The sequence below is a fragment of the Ochotona princeps genome, chromosome 2, assembly GCF_030435755.1.
Source record: "Ochotona princeps isolate mOchPri1 chromosome 2, mOchPri1.hap1, whole genome shotgun sequence".
Taxonomy (NCBI): Eukaryota; Metazoa; Chordata; class Mammalia; order Lagomorpha; family Ochotonidae; genus Ochotona; species Ochotona princeps.
The window spans coordinates 107,510,197-107,530,352 of record NC_080833.1 but is presented as its reverse complement, the minus strand read 5'-3'; the positions used below and the strand labels follow the sequence as shown (position 1 = coordinate 107,530,352).

The window sequence follows — 20,156 nt, the reverse complement described above, 5'->3', positions numbered from 1 at the left end:
AATTTTTTTTACCTTATAATCTTCTTTATCTCATACTTTACTCATTTCCCCAAGATAGATATGATTCTGGTTCTTTCTTTTTGTTACTCTCTAAATTTTATCAGTTATCAAGTTAAATTGACCTTGTCATATTAAGTATTTCATTTCCACTGACATGGTTCCAAGTCTCATTTTATCTTTCCTTTGAACTACTGCCTTCTTACAAGTTGGTCTTCACATCTCCTGCTTTCTCTAGACCAGTTTGGACTACTTAAGGTTGATGTTTGGTTGAGGGACTATCTGTTTACATGGCTGTAGAAAATATAAACCACAAGTGGTAGTGAGAGCCATAGGAAAGTGTTTTGCATATTTGTTTACGGTAAGGGATCAGGGTGTAAGTTTCCAGTCTGTCAGAATTATCATTTTTATACAATTTGGAAACCTTATCACACGTTTGGATATTGTATCAGTGCCAAATCGTGGTAAAATGTTTCTAAATCCTTACCCTTAATGTCTGTGTTTATGTTGCTATGCACTAGTGATAAAAGTTTGCAGACCAGCTACGCAAATGGCTGTGGACTAGCAAGCTGTGCCACAGGAGACTACAAAGATGTAGGCACAGCCTGATTGTGAATGCTGCACTTGAGCTGATCTTCCTCATCTCTCTAGTCCAGTGCTGTGTATTCTTTTGCTGCTGAAGTTGACATGGGCTGATACATGTTGGAGAACACTGTGTGTGATGAAGGGAGAAAAGGAATGACAGAATCTATCCCTTAATTGTGCTCCAGCTAAGCATAAACTTAGAAATAATTACTTATTATATGTTAAAATTGTTGATTTCCTTGCAGGAGTGTTGTTTGACTGAATTGGGAACAAAAACTTTTGTGTGTGTGTGTGTGTGTGTGTGTGTGTGTGAAGGAATGATCAGAGAAAAAGATATGTTCCCATAAGACTTGTTTGTATCTTTTTGGGTAAACCAATTTGTTGTCAACTAATAAAAAATAGTGCCTGATAATTCTGCCCTTGAGCAAGCAGAGACACAAGAGAAAACAATTTTAGCCATTTATGGCTTCTAGTCATAATTTTCCAGTTGTAGAGTACACATTTCTGGCTACCTCTATTGTAATGTCTGTCGATATTTTTCTGTCATTATCTCTAGTTAGGCCAAGTGTACTATTTCTTCATTATGGATTCTTATTTTTCATCCTGTTAGCGCGATCCGACTCCTTTAGAGACAGGCAGTGATAGTTAATGACATCAGCAGATTATGAGACTGGGGACAAGGTGGCGAAGATTGTCACGGAAGTGGACAGAGGCTTTCTCCTGTGTTTGTCTTCAGTAGTTCAGCGAGATGCAGGTTTGGAACCTGATGGAGTTAGAAGCTTTGTAGGGGGTATTTGGAGATAGTGCTTTGAGAATTGCTGTGAGAATTACTTAGAGAAGGAGGGGAGATCGGAGGGAAGTATCTCCCTCAAGTGACTTGTGTAGAGCACATATACACATTATGATGTCTGAGAATATTAGATAAGCTTGCCTGTATCTTTTCACTCACTGGTTCTTTGGGGGATCTTTTAAATTTTGGCAATAATTTAATGTTAGCTTATTTTATTCAAGAGAAAGTTCAACTAAGGCAGCTTTTATAAAACCATTAAACTGTTCAGAGTTTGGAGAACTGAAATCTAATTGCAGTTTTGGGCTGTATTCTTTTTATGATAGACTCATCTGAAAATAAAAAAACTTAGGAAAGGAAACATTGGGCATGATTGTCACAGAAGGTATTCCTTTTAATGGAAGAAGTATGCTGATATTCTTACTGTTTGCATGACCTCTGCTCTTTCTGTACTTACCAAAAGCATAAGGGTACATTTATTTTTCTTTCAGGGAACAAGGGCATTTTCATTAAGGCATTTCCTCTAATAGGGTATTTCAAACAACTTTCTCATTCCCTCATTCTCTGTTGGAAGACATCTCATGTCTTTACCAGAGGTAAAGTTTTGCTACCTGGTTTTGACTTCATATAGCTAGTAGCCAGTGAGGTTGGTATTTTTAACATTATAATAATGATGGTGATATATATGAATGAAAAAAAGACCTTTAACTGCTAAAGGTGAGTATGTGGGACAGTGATTGTGTTGGATAAATATATAGGATTTGGTTAATTTTTTTCATTTATCATTTATTACATTTAAATGTGACATATTTCAATATAATCAGTATCTTTCCACTGATACATGAAAAAGATTTAATTCTGGCAATTGAGAAAATAGTCTTAGAGTCTATGAGAAGTAAGCAGAGAAGAGACAAACTATGTTATATGATGAGTTGTTTATTTTAAATTTTTCATACAGTATCCATTTTTCAAATTTATATGCCCAAAGTGAGTATTAATGAATTCAGAATAATACAGATTTACTGCCAAGATAAAAGAGGCAGATATGCTTAATACAGCAGATGTGTCCTACAGAAGAATGATCTTATCTTTTTAGACTCCAATAACATCTTTCACAATAGATCTAAAATTTAAACCCTAAAAAAGAAAATCCTACTACGAACCCCAATCTCTCAGAGCATTCCAAATTTAGATGTTAATGAGATTTCTTACTTCCCTTCAATGTTTCCAGAATAAAGTTTAAAGATCACAAGAGAATAAAAAGAAACTAGCACCAAGCCAATGAAAGATTATAAGTAAGTGATAGAAAAAGGCAACCTTCCAAAAAGAACTATGTAGACTATATAGTCTTAAAGCTGTATTCTTGATTAGTTCAGGTACTCCTTGGGTTAATTTTTTTTTCCCATTAGTTTCTCACTGCTAGTAATAGTATCTTTGTGACTCTCCAAACCCTAACTGCTTTGATATGTTCCCAGATTGACCATATATTCCTGAGTGCCTATTACTGCTAATGTTATTGTATCTCCCACACTCTCCTGCAAATCCAGATGCTACTCTATGCACAGACCGAGTACTGATTGCCACTGGCCTGGCATTCTGAATGACACTTCCGTGTGGAGAATGTCCAAACCATGACTGACCATATTCATAATCTGCACTCCCATAGCTTCCATGTCTCCAGCCAAGGCTAGATCCATACATGGGCCTATCAGAAATCACAGAATGAAAATTGTTAACCCCAGGAAATTGGTGATTCCTGGATGACTGGACACTGTAGGAATATTTAGAATCATGAGGAGAATCAGAACCCTCATGTGGATGCCGGCTACCAGAATGGGAGTCAGGCTGTGCGTGATGAGCGACTTCACCATGATGAGAGCTGGAGTTTCCTGAGTCATCACTTGCAGAATCAGGGGTAGGTGCATGCTTATCCCTGGAAGTGGGCCTGGAATGTCTCCCTGAACCTTCTATGTGTGCCTCACTATCGCTGTCTTGACGCACGCTAGATCCCTGCTGTCTGTTCCCTCTGGTTCCAGAGGAGGATTGCCCCCGTGCATGTGATTGTGAGGGACTGGAACTGTCATTACCAGTGGGTTTTGGTGGGTGACGAGCTCCTGACTGCCTAGGGTTATTTCCTGACCGGGAGAGATGATAACCAGGAGTGTGCTCACCTCTGGAATCTGACCTGTGATGGGCAGAGGCTGAGCTTTCATGGGGAGATGTATGAGGGTGATGGGACCCAGAGCGAGCAGAGGTGTCTGGTGACTGCTCGTGGCGCTGGCCCTGCCTGCCTCCTCTGCTGGATGCTGAGTGTCCCTGAGAGGAGGTGTGGGCCTCGGGGGACTGGGAGTGCCTGGCGCTGTCCTGGGCCTGCTGGTGGCGGGTGCCCTGTCTCCCTCTGGAGCCTGAGCGCCCCTGGCTGGTCTCGTGCTGTCCACGAGCAGAATCCTGAGCCTCGTGGGTCTGCGTGTGCCGGGAGCCCTGCTGTTGCTGTTGGTGATGGGCTCCCTGATCGGTCCTGGTGCCGGATCGCTGGCGCTCGTGGGCTGCCTCGGGCTGCTGGTGCTGGGAGACCTGGTAGAGGTGGTAGTAGCGGGAGCCTCCTGCTTGCTGTGCCTGTCCTTGCTGCTCCCTGTGGCCGGAGGAAGAGCGACCTTGTCCGTGGGCCGACCCTGCCTCACTGCCGGAGTCTACAGACTGCCCCTCGCTGTCACTGGCCTGGCTGACACTGGAGTCGCGCTGCCTGTGTGCACTGGTCTGCCTGGTGGGTTGCCTTTGTGTGGTGGCTGAGTGCCGGGAGCTGTCTGCTGACTGTTGGTGCCTCTGGCTCCTGCTGGACCCTTCCTGTCCGTGGGCCACGTCGGTCTGCCTGTGTCTGGACGCCTGTCCCTGCTGCTGCTGGTGCTGCTGCCCCGTGTGCCGGGAGCTGTCAGCCGAGTGGCCATGCCCCTGCCCCTGCCCCTGCCCCTGCTGGCTGCGGGAGCCGGACGCCTGGCGGCCCTGGGTGGCTGTGGTGTGTCTGGCCGAGTCTTCAGAATGGCCTTCGCTGTCGCTGGCCTGACCAGAGCTGGGTCTCTGGTGTCTCTGTGTCCTGGAGGTGGAGTGTCCGTGTTCGGCATCAGAGTGTGTGGCGCTGTCTGGAGACTGCTCGTGCCTTCCCCGCTGGCTGTGCCTTGACTGCCCGTGGGAGGCTTCAGGCTGGGCACGACGCGAGCCTGAGGCTCTGGAGCTGTCTGCGTGCTGTCTGTGGCTGGACCCTTGTGTGCCCCGGGCTGCGGCATCAGAGTGTCCATGGGCGGACTGGGCTCGGGCGTGGCTGGAGCCTTCCCGTTGGTGAGACCCAGAGCGAGCAGAGGTGTCTGGTGACTGCTCGTGGCGCTGGCCCTGCCTGCCTCCTCTGCTGGATGCTGAGTGTCCCTGAGAGGAGGTGTGGGCCTCGGGGGACTGGGAGTGCCTGGCGCTGTCCTGGGCCTGCTGGTGGCGGGTGCCCTGTCTCCCTCTGGAGCCTGAGCGCCCCTGGCTGGTCTCGTGCTGTCCACGAGCAGAATCCTGAGCCTCGTGGGTCTGCGTGTGCCGGGAGCCCTGCTGTTGCTGTTGGTGATGGGCTCCCTGATCGGTCCTGGTGCCGGATCGCTGGCGCTCGTGGGCTGCCTCGGGCTGCTGGTGCTGGGAGACCTGGTAGAGGTGGTAGTAGCGGGAGCCTCCTGCTTGCTGTGCCTGTCCTTGCTGCTCCCTGTGGCCGGAGGAAGAGCGACCTTGTCCGTGGGCCGACCCTGCCTCACTGCCGGAGTCTACAGACTGCCCCTCGCTGTCACTGGCCTGGCTGACACTGGAGTCGCGCTGCCTGTGTGCACTGGTCTGCCTGGTGGGTTGCCTTTGTGTGGTGGCTGAGTGCCGGGAGCTGTCTGCTGACTGTTGGTGCCTCTGGCTCCTGCTGGACCCTTCCTGTCCGTGGGCCACGTCGGTCTGCCTGTGTCTGGACGCCTGTCCCTGCTGCTGCTGGTGCTGCTGCCCCGTGTGCCGGGAGCTGTCAGCCGAGTGGCCATGCCCCTGCCCCTGCCCCTGCCCCTGCTGGCTGCGGGAGCCGGACGCCTGGCGGCCCTGGGTGGCTGTGGTGTGTCTGGCCGAGTCTTCAGAATGGCCTTCGCTGTCGCTGGCCTGACCAGAGCTGGGTCTCTGGTGTCTCTGTGTCCTGGAGGTGGAGTGTCCGTGTTCGGCATCAGAGTGTGTGGCGCTGTCTGGAGACTGCTCGTGCCTTCCCCGCTGGCTGTGCCTTGACTGCCCGTGGGAGGCTTCAGGCTGGGCACGACGCGAGCCTGAGGCTCTGGAGCTGTCTGCGTGCTGTCTGTGGCTGGACCCTTGTGTGCCCCGGGCTGCGGCATCAGAGTGTCCATGGGCGGACTGGGCTCGGGCATGGCTGGAGCCTTCCCGTTGGTGAGACCCAGAGCGAGCAGAGGTGTCTGGTGACTGCTCGTGGCGCTGGCCCTGCCTGCCTCCTCTGCTGGATGCTGAGTGTCCCTGAGAGGAGGTGTGGGCCTCGGGGGACTGGGAGTGCCTGGCGCTGTCCTGGGCCTGCTGGTGGCGGGTGCCCTGTCTCCCTCTGGAGCCTGAGCGCCCCTGGCTGGTCTCGTGCTGTCCACGAGCAGAATCCTGAGCCTCGTGGGTCTGCGTGTGCCGGGAGCCCTGCTGTTGTTGCTGTTGGTGACGGGCTCCCTGATCGGTCCTGGTGCCGGATCGCTGGCGCTCGTGGGCTGCCTCGGGCTGCTGGTGCTGGGAGACCTGGTAGAGGTGGTAGTAGCGGGAGCCTCCTGCTTGCTGTGCCTGTCCTTGCTGCTCCCTGTGGCCGGAGGAAGAGCGACCTTGTCCGTGGGCCGACCCTGCCTCACTGCCGGAGTCTACAGACTGCCCCTCGCTGTCACTGGCCTGGCTGACACTGGAGTCGCGCTGCCTGTGTGCACTGGTCTGCCTGGTGGGTTGCCTTTGTGTGGTGGCTGAGTGCCGGGAGCTGTCTGCTGACTGTTGGTGCCTCTGGCTCCTGCTGGACCCTTCCTGTCCGTGGGCCACGTCGGTCTGCCTGTGTCTGGACGCCTGTCCCTGCTGCTGCTGGTGCTGCTGCCCCGTGTGCCGGGAGCTGTCAGCCGAGTGGCCATGCCCCTGCCCCTGCCCCTGCCCCTGCCCCTGCTGGCTGCGGGAGCCGGACGCCTGGCGGCCCTGGGTGGCTGTGGTGTGTCTGGCCGAGTCTTCAGAATGGCCTTCGCTGTCGCTGGCCTGACCAGAGCTGGGTCTCTGGTGTCTCTGTGTCCTGGAGGTGGAGTGTCCGTGTTCGGCATCAGAGTGTGTGGCGCTGTCTGGAGACTGCTCGTGCCTTCCTCGCTGGCTGTGCCTTGACTGCCCGTGGGAGGCTTCAGGCTGGGCACGACGCGAGCCTGAGGCTCTGGAGCTGTCTGCGTGCTGTCTGTGGCTGGACCCTTGTGTGCCCCGGGCTGCGGCATCAGAGTGTCCATGGGCGGACTGGGCTCGGGCGTGGCTGGAGCCTTCCCGTTGGTGAGACCCAGAGCGAGCAGAGGTGTCTGGTGACTGCTCGTGGCGCTGGCCCTGCCTGCCTCCTCTGCTGGATGCTGAGTGTCCCTGAGAGGAGGTGTGGGCCTCGGGGGACTGGGAGTGCCTGGCGCTGTCCTGGGCCTGCTGGTGGCGGGTGCCCTGTCTCCCTCTGGAGCCTGAGCGCCCCTGGCTGGTCTCGTGCTGTCCACGAGCAGAATCCTGAGCCTCGTGGGTCTGCGTGTGCCGGGAGCCCTGCTGTTGCTGTTGGTGATGGGCTCCCTGATCGGTCCTGGTGCCGGATCGCTGGCGCTCGTGGGCTGCCTCGGGCTGCTGGTGCTGGGAGACCTGGTAGAGGTGGTAGTAGCGGGAGCCTCCTGCTTGCTGTGCCTGTCCTTGCTGCTCCCTGTGGCCGGAGGAAGAGCGACCTTGTCCGTGGGCCGACCCTGCCTCACTGCCGGAGTCTACAGACTGCCCCTCGCTGTCACTGGCCTGGCTGACACTGGAGTCGTGCTGCCTGTGTGCACTGGTCTGCCTGGTGGGTTGCCTTTGTGTGGTGGCTGAGTGCCGGGAGCTGTCTGCTGACTGTTGGTGCCTCTGGCTCCTGCTGGACCCTTCCTGTCCGTGGGCCACGTCGGTCTGCCTGTGTCTGGACGCCTGTCCCTGCTGCTGCTGGTGCTGCTGCCCCGTGTGCCGGGAGCTGTCAGCCGAGTGGCCATGCCCCTGCCCCTGCCCCTGCCCCTGCTGGCTGCGGGAGCCGGACGCCTGGCGGCCCTGGGTGGCTGTGGTGTGTCTGGCCGAGTCTTCAGAATGGCCTTCGCTGTCGCTGGCCTGACCAGAGCTGGGTCTCTGGTGTCTCTGTGTCCTGGAGGTGGAGTGTCCGTGTTCGGCATCAGAGTGTGTGGCGCTGTCTGGAGACTGCTCGTGCCTTCCTCGCTGGCTGTGCCTTGACTGCCCGTGGGAGGCTTCAGGCTGGGCACGACGCGAGCCTGAGGCTCTGGAGCTGTCTGCGTGCTGTCTGTGGCTGGACCCTTGTGTGCCCCGGGCTGCGGCATCAGAGTGTCCATGGGCGGACTGGGCTCGGGCGTGGCTGGAGCCTTCCCGTTGGTGAGACCCAGAGCGAGCAGAGGTGTCTGGTGACTGCTCGTGGCGCTGGCCCTGCCTGCCTCCTCTGCTGGATGCTGAGTGTCCCTGAGAGGAGGTGTGGGCCTCGGGGGACTGGGAGTGCCTGGCGCTGTCCTGGGCCTGCTGGTGGCGGGTGCCCTGTCTCCCTCTGGAGCCTGAGCGCCCCTGGCTGGTCTCGTGCTGTCCACGAGCAGAATCCTGAGCCTCGTGGGTCTGCGTGTGCCGGGAGCCCTGCTGTTGTTGCTGTTGGTGACGGGCTCCCTGATCGGTCCTGGTGCCGGATCGCTGGCGCTCGTGGGCTGCCTCGGGCTGCTGGTGCTGGGAGACCTGGTAGAGGTGGTAGTAGCGGGAGCCTCCTGCTTGCTGTGCCTGTCCTTGCTGCTCCCTGTGGCCGGAGGAAGAGCGACCTTGTCCGTGGGCCGACCCTGCCTCACTGCCGGAGTCTACAGACTGCCCCTCGCTGTCACTGGCCTGGCTGACACTGGAGTCGCGCTGCCTGTGTGCACTGGTCTGCCTGGTGGGTTGCCTTTGTGTGGTGGCTGAGTGCCGGGAGCTGTCTGCTGACTGTTGGTGCCTCTGGCTCCTGCTGGACCCTTCCTGTCCGTGGGCCACGTCGGTCTGCCTGTGTCTGGACGCCTGTCCCTGCTGCTGCTGGTGCTGCTGCCCCGTGTGCCGGGAGCTGTCAGCCGAGTGGCCATGCCCCTGCCCCTGCCCCTGCCCCTGCCCCTGCTGGCTGTGGGAGCCGGACGCCTGGCGGCCCTGGGTGGCTGTGGTGTGTCTGGCCGAGTCTTCAGAATGGCCTTCGCTGTCGCTGGCCTGACCAGAGCTGGGTCTCTGGTGTCTCTGTGTCCTGGAGGTGGAGTGTCCGTGTTCGGCATCAGAGTGTGTGGCGCTGTCTGGAGACTGCTCGTGCCTTCCTCGCTGGCTGTGCCTTGACTGCCCGTGGGAGGCTTCAGGCTGGGCACGACGCGAGCCTGAGGCTCTGGAGCTGTCTGCGTGCTGTCTGTGGCTGGACCCTTGTGTGCCCCGGGCTGCGGCATCAGAGTGTCCATGGGCGGACTGGGCTCGGGCGTGGCTGGAGCCTTCCCGTTGGTGAGACCCAGAGTGAGCAGAGGTGTCTGGTGACTGCTCGTGGCGCTGGCCCTGCCTGCCTCCTCTGCTGGATGCTGAGTGTCCCTGAGAGGAGGTGTGGGCCTCGGGGGACTGGGAGTGCCTGGCGCTGTCCTGGGCCTGCTGGTGGCGGGTGCCCTGTCTCCCTCTGGAGCCTGAGCGCCCCTGGCTGGTCTCGTGCTGTCCACGAGCAGAATCCTGAGCCTCTTGGGTCTGCGTGTGCCGGGAGCCCTGCTGTTGCTGTTGGTGACGGGCTCCCTGATCGGTCCTGGTGCCGGATCGCTGGCGCTCGTGGGCTGCCTCGGGCTGCTGGTGCTGGGAGACCTGGTAGAGGTGGTAGTAGCGGGAGCCTCCTGCTTGCTGTGCCTGTCCTTGCTGCTCCCTGTGGCCGGAGGAAGAGCGACCTTGTCCGTGGGCCGACCCTGCCTCACTGCCGGAGTCTACAGACTGCCCCTCGCTGTCACTGGCCTGGCTGACACTGGAGTCGCGCTGCCTGTGTGCACTGGTCTGCCTGGTGGGTTGCCTTTGTGTGGTGGCTGAGTGCCGGGAGCTGTCTGCTGACTGTTGGTGCCTCTGGCTCCTGCTGGACCCTTCCTGTCCGTGGGCCACGTCGGTCTGCCTGTGTCTGGACGCCTGTCCCTGCTGCTGCTGGTGCTGCTGCCCCGTGTGCCGGGAGCTGTCAGCCGAGTGGCCATGCCCCTGCCCCTGCCCCTGCCCCTGCCCCTGCTGGCTGCGGGAGCCGGACGCCTGGCGGCCCTGGGTGGCTGTGGTGTGTCTGGCCGAGTCTTCAGAATGGCCTTCGCTGTCGCTGGCCTGACCAGAGCTGGGTCTCTGGTGTCTCTGTGTCCTGGAGGTGGAGTGTCCGTGTTCGGCATCAGAGTGTGTGGCGCTGTCTGGAGACTGCTCGTGCCTTCCTCGCTGGCTGTGCCTTGACTGCCCGTGGGAGGCTTCAGGCTGGGCACGACGCGAGCCTGAGGCTCTGGAGCTGTCTGCGTGCTGTCTGTGGCTGGACCCTTGTGTGCCCCGGGCTGCGGCATCAGAGTGTCCATGGGCGGACTGGGCTCGGGCGTGGCTGGAGCCTTCCCGTTGGTGAGACCCAGAGCGAGCAGAGGTGTCTGGTGACTGCTCGTGGCGCTGGCCCTGCCTGCCTCCTCTGCTGGATGCTGAGTGTCCCTGAGAGGAGGTGTGGGCCTCGGGGGACTGGGAGTGCCTGGCGCTGTCCTGGGCCTGCTGGTGGCGGGTGCCCTGTCTCCCTCTGGAGCCTGAGCGCCCCTGGCTGGTCTCGTGCTGTCCACGAGCAGAATCCTGAGCCTCGTGGGTCTGCGTGTGCCGGGAGCCCTGCTGTTGCTGTTGGTGATGGGCTCCCTGATCGGTCCTGGTGCCGGATCGCTGGCGCTCGTGGGCTGCCTCGGGCTGCTGGTGCTGGGAGACCTGGTAGAGGTGGTAGTAGCGGGAGCCTCCTGCTTGCTGTGCCTGTCCTTGCTGCTCCCTGTGGCCGGAGGAAGAGCGACCTTGTCCGTGGGCCGACCCTGCCTCACTGCCGGAGTCTACAGACTGCCCCTCGCTGTCACTGGCCTGGCTGACACTGGAGTCGTGCTGCCTGTGTGCACTGGTCTGCCTGGTGGGTTGCCTTTGTGTGGTGGCTGAGTGCCGGGAGCTGTCTGCTGACTGTTGGTGCCTCTGGCTCCTGCTGGACCCTTCCTGTCCGTGGGCCACGTCGGTCTGCCTGTGTCTGGACGCCTGTCCCTGCTGCTGCTGGTGCTGCTGCCCCGTGTGCCGGGAGCTGTCAGCCGAGTGGCCATGCCCCTGCCCCTGCCCCTGCCCCTGCTGGCTGCGGGAGCCGGACGCCTGGCGGCCCTGGGTGGCTGTGGTGTGTCTGGCCGAGTCTTCAGAATGGCCTTCGCTGTCGCTGGCCTGACCAGAGCTGGGTCTCTGGTGTCTCTGTGTCCTGGAGGTGGAGTGTCCGTGTTCGGCATCAGAGTGTGTGGCGCTGTCTGGAGACTGCTCGTGCCTTTCCCGCTGGCTGTGCCTTGACTGCCCGTGGGAGGCTTCAGGCTGGGCACGACGCGAGCCTGAGGCTCTGGAGCTGTCTGCGTGCTGTCTGTGGCTGGACCCTTGTGTGCCCCGGGCTGCGGCATCAGAGTGTCCATGGGCGGACTGGGCTCGGGCGTGGCTGGAGCCTTCCCGTTGGTGAGACCCAGAGCGAGCAGAGGTGTCTGGTGACTGCTCGTGGCGCTGGCCCTGCCTGCCTCCTCTGCTGGATGCTGAGTGTCCCTGAGAGGAGGTGTGGGCCTCGGGGGACTGGGAGTGCCTGGCGCTGTCCTGGGCCTGCTGGTGGCGGGTGCCCTGTCTCCCTCTGGAGCCTGAGCGCCCCTGGCTGGTCTCGTGCTGTCCACGAGCAGAATCCTGAGCCTCGTGGGTCTGCGTGTGCCGGGAGCCCTGCTGTTGTTGCTGTTGGTGACGGGCTCCCTGATCGGTCCTGGTGCCGGATCGCTGGCGCTCGTGGGCTGCCTCGGGCTGCTGGTGCTGGGAGACCTGGTAGAGGTGGTAGTAGCGGGAGCCTCCTGCTTGCTGTGCCTGTCCTTGCTGCTCCCTGTGGCCGGAGGAAGAGCGACCTTGTCCGTGGGCCGACCCTGCCTCACTGCCGGAGTCTACAGACTGCCCCTCGCTGTCACTGGCCTGGCTGACACTGGAGTCGCGCTGCCTGTGTGCACTGGTCTGCCTGGTGGGTTGCCTTTGTGTGGTGGCTGAGTGCCGGGAGCTGTCTGCTGACTGTTGGTGCCTCTGGCTCCTGCTGGACCCTTCCTGTCCGTGGGCCACGTCGGTCTGCCTGTGTCTGGACGCCTGTCCCTGCTGCTGCTGGTGCTGCTGCCCCGTGTGCCGGGAGCTGTCAGCCGAGTGGCCATGCCCCTGCCCCTGCCCCTGCCCCTGCCCCTGCTGGCTGTGGGAGCCGGACGCCTGGCGGCCCTGGGTGGCTGTGGTGTGTCTGGCCGAGTCTTCAGAATGGCCTTCGCTGTCGCTGGCCTGACCAGAGCTGGGTCTCTGGTGTCTCTGTGTCCTGGAGGTGGAGTGTCCGTGTTCGGCATCAGAGTGTGTGGCGCTGTCTGGAGACTGCTCGTGCCTTCCTCGCTGGCTGTGCCTTGACTGCCCGTGGGAGGCTTCAGGCTGGGCACGACGCGAGCCTGAGGCTCTGGAGCTGTCTGCGTGCTGTCTGTGGCTGGACCCTTGTGTGCCCCGGGCTGCGGCATCAGAGTGTCCATGGGCGGACTGGGCTCGGGCGTGGCTGGAGCCTTCCCGTTGGTGAGACCCAGAGTGAGCAGAGGTGTCTGGTGACTGCTCGTGGCGCTGGCCCTGCCTGCCTCCTCTGCTGGATGCTGAGTGTCCCTGAGAGGAGGTGTGGGCCTCGGGGGACTGGGAGTGCCTGGCGCTGTCCTGGGCCTGCTGGTGGCGGGTGCCCTGTCTCCCTCTGGAGCCTGAGCGCCCCTGGCTGGTCTCGTGCTGTCCACGAGCAGAATCCTGAGCCTCTTGGGTCTGCGTGTGCCGGGAGCCCTGCTGTTGCTGTTGGTGACGGGCTCCCTGATCGGTCCTGGTGCCGGATCGCTGGCGCTCGTGGGCTGCCTCGGGCTGCTGGTGCTGGGAGACCTGGTAGAGGTGGTAGTAGCGGGAGCCTCCTGCTTGCTGTGCCTGTCCTTGCTGCTCCCTGTGGCCGGAGGAAGAGCGACCTTGTCCGTGGGCCGACCCTGCCTCACTGCCGGAGTCTACAGACTGCCCCTCGCTGTCACTGGCCTGGCTGACACTGGAGTCGCGCTGCCTGTGTGCACTGGTCTGCCTGGTGGGTTGCCTTTGTGTGGTGGCTGAGTGCCGGGAGCTGTCTGCTGACTGTTGGTGCCTCTGGCTCCTGCTGGACCCTTCCTGTCCGTGGGCCACGTCGGTCTGCCTGTGTCTGGACGCCTGTCCCTGCTGCTGCTGGTGCTGCTGCCCCGTGTGCCGGGAGCTGTCAGCCGAGTGGCCATGCCCCTGCCCCTGCCCCTGCTGGCTGCGGGAGCCGGACGCCTGGCGGCCCTGGGTGGCTGTGGTGTGTCTGGCCGAGTCTTCAGAATGGCCTTCGCTGTCGCTGGCCTGACCAGAGCTGGGTCTCTGGTGTCTCTGTGTCCTGGAGGTGGAGTGTCCGTGTTCGGCATCAGAGTGTGTGGCGCTGTCTGGAGACTGCTCGTGCCTTCCTCGCTGGCTGTGCCTTGACTGCCCGTGGGAGGCTTCAGGCTGGGCACGACGCGAGCCTGAGGCTCTGGAGCTGTCTGCGTGCTGTCTGTGCCTGGACCCTTGTGTGCCCCGGGCTGCGGCATCAGAGTGTCCATGGGCGGACTGGGCTCGGGCGTGGCTGGAGCCTTCCCGTTGGTGAGACCCAGAGCGAGCAGAGGTGTCTGGTGACTGCTCGTGGCGCTGGCCCTGCCTGCCTCCTCTGCTGGATGCTGAGTGTCCCTGAGAGGAGGTGTGGGCCTCGGGGGACTGGGAGTGCCTGGCGCTGTCCTGGGCCTGCTGGTGGCGGGTGCCCTGTCTCCCTCTGGAGCCTGAGCGCCCCTGGCTGGTCTCGTGCTGTCCACGAGCAGAATCCTGAGCCTCGTGGGTCTGCGTGTGCCGGGAGCCCTGCTGTTGCTGTTGGTGACGGGCTCCCTGATCGGTCCTGGTGCCGGATCGCTGGCGCTCGTGGGCTGCCTCGGGCTGCTGGTGCTGGGAGACCTGGTAGAGGTGGTAGTAGCGGGAGCCTCCTGCTTGCTGTGCCTGTCCTTGCTGCTCCCTGTGGCCGGAGGAAGAGCGACCTTGTCCGTGGGCCGACCCTGCCTCACTGCCGGAGTCTACAGACTGCCCCTCGCTGTCACTGGCCTGGCTGACACTGGAGTCGCGCTGCCTGTGTGCACTGGTCTGCCTGGTGGGTTGCCTTTGTGTGGTGGCTGAGTGCCGGGAGCTGTCTGCTGACTGTTGGTGCCTCTGGCTCCTGCTGGACCCTTCCTGTCCGTGGGCCACGTCGGTCTGCCTGTGTCTGGACGCCTGTCCCTGCTGCTGCTGGTGCTGCTGCCCCGTGTGCCGGGAGCTGTCAGCCGAGTGGCCATGCCCCTGCCCCTGCCCCTGCTGGCTGTGGGAGCCGGACGCCTGGCGGCCCTGGGTGGCTGTGGTGTGTCTGGCCGAGTCTTCAGAATGGCCTTCGCTGTCGCTGGCCTGACCAGAGCTGGGTCTCTGGTGTCTCTGTGTCCTGGAGGTGGAGTGTCCGTGTTCGGCATCAGAGTGTGTGGCGCTGTCTGGAGACTGCTCGTGCCTTCCCCGCTGGCTGTGCCTTGACTGCCCGTGGGAGGCTTCAGGCTGGGCACGACGCGAGCCTGAGGCTCTGGAGCTGTCTGCGTGCTGTCCGTGGCTGGACCCTTGTGTGCCCCGGGCTGCGGCATCAGAGTGTCCATGGGCGGACTGGGCTCGGGCGTGGCTGGAGCCTTCCCGTTGGTGAGACCCAGAGTGAGCAGAGGTGTCTGGTGACTGCTCGTGGCGCTGGCCCTGCCTGCCCCCTCTGCTGGATGCTGAGTGTCCCTGAGAGGAGGTGTGGGCCTCGGGGGACTGGGAGTGCCTGGCGCTGTCCTGGGCCTGCTGGTGGCGGGTGCCCTGTCTCCCTCTGGAGCCTGAGCGCCCCTGGCTGGTCTCGTGCTGTCCACGAGCAGAATCCTGAGCCTCGTGGGTCTGCGTGTGCCGGGAGCCCTGCTGTTGGTGCTGTTGGTGACGGGCTCCCTGATCGGTCCTGGTGCCGGATCGCTGGCGCTCGTGGGCTGCCTCGGGCTGCTGGTGCTGGGAGACCTGGTAGAGGTGGTAGTAGCGGGAGCCTCCTGCTTGCTGTGCCTGTCCTTGCTGCTCCCTGTGGCCGGAGGAAGAGCGACCTTGTCCGTGGGCCGACCCTGCCTCACTGCCGGAGTCTACAGACTGCCCCTCGCTGTCACTGGCCTGGCTGACACTGGAGTCGCGCTGCCTGTGTGCACTGGTCTGCCTGGTGGGTTGCCTTTGTGTGGTGGCTGAGTGCCGGGAGCTGTCTGCTGACTGTTGGTGCCTCTGGCTCCTGCTGGACCCTTCCTGTCCGTGGGCCACGTCGGTCTGCCTGTGTCTGGACGCCTGTCCCTGCTGCTGCTGGTGCTGCTGCCCCGTGTGCCGGGAGCTGTCAGCCGAGTGGCCATGCCCCTGCCCCTGCCCCTGCTGGCTGCGGGAGCCGGACGCCTGGCGGCCCTGGGTGGCTGTGGTGTGTCTGGCCGAGTCTTCAGAATGGCCTTCGCTGTCGCTGGCCTGACCAGAGCTGGTTCTCTGGTGTCTCTGTGTCCTGGAGGTGGAGTGTCCGTGTTCGGCATCAGAGTGTGTGGCGCTGTCTGGAGACTGCTCGTGCCTTCCTCGCTGGCTGTGCCTTGACTGCCCGTGGGAGGCTTCAGGCTGGGCACGACGCGAGCCTGAGGCTCTGGAGCTGTCTGCGTGCTGTCTGTGCCTGGACCCTTGTGTGCCCCGGGCTGCGGCATCAGAGTGTCCATGGGCGGATTGGGCTCGGGCGTGGCTGGAGCCTTCCCGTTGGTGAGACCCAGAGCGAGCAGAGGTGTCTGGTGACTGCTCGTGGCGCTGGCCCTGCCTGCCTCCTCTGCTGGATGCTGAGTGTCCCTGAGAGGAGGTGTGGGCCTCGGGGGACTGGGAGTGCCTGGCGCTGTCCTGGGCCTGCTGGTGGCGGGTGCCCTGTCTCCCTCTGGAGCCTGAGCGCCCCTGGCTGGTCTCGTGCTGTCCACGAGCAGAATCCTGAGCCTCGTGGGTCTGCGTGTGCCGGGAGCCCTGCTGTTGCTGTTGGTGACGGGCTCCCTGATCGGTCCTGGTGCCGGATCGCTGGCGCTCGTGGGCTGCCTCGGGCTGCTGGTGCTGGGAGACCTGGTAGAGGTGGTAGTAGCGGGAGCCTCCTGCTTGCTGTGCCTGTCCTTGCTGCTCCCTGTGGCCGGAGGAAGAGCGACCTTGTCCGTGGGCCGACCCTGCCTCACTGCCGGAGTCTACAGACTGCCCCTCGCTGTCACTGGCCTGGCTGACACTGGAGTCGCGCTGCCTGTGTGCACTGGTCTGCCTGGTGGGTTGCCTTTGTGTGGTGGCTGAGTGCCGGGAGCTGTCTGCTGACTGTTGGTGCCTCTGGCTCCTGCTGGACCCTTCCTGTCCGTGGGCCACGTCGGTCTGCCTGTGTCTGGACGCCTGTCCCTGCTGCTGCTGGTGCTGCTGCCCCGTGTGCCGGGAGCTGTCAGCCGAGTGGCCATGCCCCTGCCCCTGCCCCTGCTGGCTGCGGGAGCCGGACGCCTGGCGGCCCTGGGTGGCTGTGGTGTGTCTGGCCGAGTCTTCAGAATGGCCTTCGCTGTCGCTGGCCTGACCAGAGCTGGGTCTCTGGTGTCTCTGTGTCCTGGAGGTGGAGTGTCCGTGTTCGGCATCAGAGTGTGTGGCGCTGTCTGGAGACTGCTCGTGCCTTCCCCGCTGGCTGTGCCTTGACTGCCCGTGGGAGGCTTCAGGCTGGGCACGACGCGAGCCTGAGGCTCTGGAGCTGTCTGCGTGCTGTCCGTGGCTGGACCCTTGTGTGCCCCGGGCTGCGGCATCAGAGTGTCCATGGGCGGACTGGGCTCGGGCGTGGCTGGAGCCTTCCCGTTGGTGAGACCCAGAGTGAGCAGAGGTGTCTGGTGACTGCTCGTGGCGCTGGCCCTGCCTGCCCCCTCTGCTGGATGCTGAGTGTCCCTGAGAGGAGGTGTGGGCCTCGGGGGACTGGGAGTGCCTGGCGCTGTCCTGGGCCTGCTGGTGGCGGGTGCCCTGTCTCCCTCTGGAGCCTGAGCGCCCCTGGCTGGTCTCGTGCTGTCCACGAGCAGAATCCTGAGCCTCGTGGGTCTGCGTGTGCCGGGAGCCCTGCTGTTGGTGCTGTTGGTGACGGGCTCCCTGATCGGTCCTGGTGCCAGATCGTTGGCGCTCGTGGGCTGCCTCGGGCTGCTGGTGCTGGGAGACCTGGTAGAGGTGGTAGTAGCGGGAGCCTCCTGCTTGCTGTGCCTGTCCTTGCTGCTCCCTGTGGCCGGAGGAAGAGCGACCTTGTCCGTGGGCCGACCCTGCCTCACTGCCGGAGTCTACAGACTGCCCCTCGCTGTCACTGGCCTGGCTGACACTGGAGTCGCGCTGCCTGTGTGCACTGGTCTGCCTGGTGGGTTGCCTTTGTGTGGTGGCTGAGTGCCGGGAGCTGTCTGCTGACTGTTGGTGCCTTTGGCTCCTGCTGGACCCTTCCTGTCCGTGGGCCACGTCGGTCTGCCTGTGTCTGGACGCCTGTCCCTGCTGCTGCTGGTGCTGCTGCCCCGTGTGCCGGGAGCTGTCAGCTGAGTGGCCATGCCCCTGCCCCTGCCCCTGCTGGCTGCGGGAGCCGGACGCCTGGCGGCCCTGGGTGGCTGTGGTGTGTCTGGCCGAGTCTTCAGAATGGCCTTCGCTGTCGCTGGCCTGACCGGATCTGGTTCTCTGGTGTCTTCCTCTTCCCCTTGCAGATTGATCTACCCTGTTTTCTACATGTGTAACTTCATCTCCTGACACTTCATGGTGATTTTGTTGTTGTCCTCTGTTACTTGCTGTTTGTGTTATTGATTCTTCATCATTTTCCTTCACATAGTATCTATCATCATATTGATTTTCCTCGCATTTTGGATAGTATTGTATTTCCTGGTCAAAGTAGATTTCATCTTCTTCTGTTTCTTGTTTTGTATGTCCTCTTGTGTTTGTTTTGTGATTCTTTCTTCTGTTTTCCCTGCAGGTAGATCGCTTGCTTTGCTTTCCCGTTTCATCATGATGTTTTCTTCTGTATCCTTCTGTTTCTCCATGTGTGGTTGTGTCATCTCCTTTCCCTTGTCCTCTTGAGGTTGACCCATGTCTCTTTTTTCCTCTTTCTGTTGGGGTGTTTGATCTTTCCCTATTCTTTCTTCCCCTAACTCTTCCGTGTTCCTTTGTGGATCTTCTATATTCTTCCTCTGTCTCATGCCCTTTTTCTTCATTTCTGTGACTCTGCTTTCTGTGCTTTCGCTCTGATGTGTGGAAGTTCTGCTTCTTGGTGGACTGGTAATAAGCTTGCGCCAACTTGAATATCATCAGTAAAAACTCTGTGAAATCTATTTTGTCATTGTGGTCTACATCCAGGATTTCCATGAATACATCAGCAGTATCTGGGTCATCTGGGTTCTGCACAAATAGAGATTGAATCAGATGCACCCACTTCATCATGAGTTTAACTTAACTTTAGCTGTGGTTTGTCAACATTGTTGGCAAAAGAGTGATTTTTTTTTTCTTTCTGCGATGTTTTTTGCTCCTTCTTTCCAACTATCATTGTGAAGTTTTGATCCCATATTATGCCTTTTTTATTAGCTACGTTTATTTAAACAAAATGTTTTCAGGATCCACAATTTGGTAATCTTTAATTATATTCTCTTAGATTTATATTGAGAAGAATATAATAATTGTCTAGCTCATGTTCTTTTATTTGTCATTGCATATTAATAGTTAATATTTTTAAGCTGGTATATATACAAAGCTGTTAAGTATGATCTCAAATTCTTCCTTTTGTGGAAGAGACTGAGTTTCTATTCCAGACATTATTCGAGATGTGTGGAGTTTTTTCGCTAGATTATTGACAAAGAAACCCTCCCAACCTTTAATGAAACTGGTCTTACCTTTAGAATTGCCCGAAACTCCGTCTCCAGCAGTTCCTTCAGCTCTTGTTTGCTTAGTGTGTCGGTGTCTTTATCTTTTTGTGAATATTGATGGAAAAGTTCAATGATGGCAGTGATGTTTTCCAAGAGAGTAGACATCTTTTGGCAATATATGTGAACCTAACAAAAAAGAAATAAAAATTTACTTGTGACTTTTTCATTGTTTTAGATAATATTCATTATTGTAACGATTTCCTGCAGGTTAAACCTATTTCCCCTCCTAAGTAATCCATCTTGAAAATGGAAGACAGGCATCATATCTTCTTAACCATCTACCTGGTGAAAATCAACCACAGTGTTTAATTGACATCCTGAAATTTGCTGTTTCTTGGGAACATCCATTTATAGTAGGATTTAAGTTTTCTTTCATACTTTTGTGTATTTAAGTAGCAAAAGCCTTGATGGGGCCATTCCTATCAACAATTGTAGAAGCAGGGAATTTTACCCCAATGAATGTGCTGAGAATCAGTTATCAAAAAGCTAATTTTATGAATGATTGCTTTGTTCAGATAATTATTTGAAAACCAGTTTGCCAAATGGCAAAAGTCTGAACAATTCTTCTCTAAATTTTCTTTTTTTTTTTTAAAAAAAATCATGTTGTGCCTTTTTTAATTGGATAGTTACAATTTATAGCTTCTTAATATTTTTTAAAAGTGTTTTTTTTTGGGGGGGGGAGGGTGAAGACAATTGGCTTTTGTTTTGCCTTTAACAGATTTTCTAGTTTATCTCATTGTAAATTGAGTTGTTAATAAGCATATCATCACATTTAAACAAGCATTTATTATATAAAATAAAGTTAATGAGCACTTTATGACTAATAAAATCAAATGAGACTAAAATACTATTGGGAAAATAGCATAAAATGTTGCTATAGTAGTTGGAACTACAGCAGATAAGGCAGGATTATTTGGTAAGAGGAAAAAGCAATTTAATAAGTTTTTGGATATCCACTGAAAGAAAAGATTTATCATTCTACACCATTATACAGGAAAAGTGACAATTAGAAATATATATGATTCAATAGAAACTAAGAAAGAAAAAATATCTCATTGTCAAATTTCTGTTTCCGGGCTCGGCAGCGTGGCCTAGTGGCTAAGGTCCTCGCCTTGATCCCATATGGCTGCTGGTTCTGGTCCCGGCAGCTCCACTTCCTCTCTATCTCTCCTCCTCTCAGTACATCTGACTTTGTAATAAAAATAAAATAAATCTTTAAAAAAAAATTTCTGTTTCCATTTTGCCTTATTCACTTTGAT

The 20,156-nt window shown here is 58.0% G+C and overlaps 1 protein-coding gene across 1 annotated transcript in view; it reads right to left on the bottom strand.

Moving 5' to 3' along the window:
* Window positions 1-1,163: 1,163 nt before the first annotated feature.
* FLG (filaggrin) overlaps window positions 1,164-20,156 on the bottom strand; it is a 49,105-nt gene continuing 30,112 nt past the window's right edge. Inside the window, 4 exon segments of the mRNA XM_058655690.1 lie at window positions 1,164-1,205; window positions 3,010-3,074; window positions 3,541-18,376; window positions 18,865-19,023. Coding sequence (XP_058511673.1) covers window positions 1,164-1,205; window positions 3,010-3,074; window positions 3,541-18,376; window positions 18,865-19,023 — 15,102 coding nt within the window.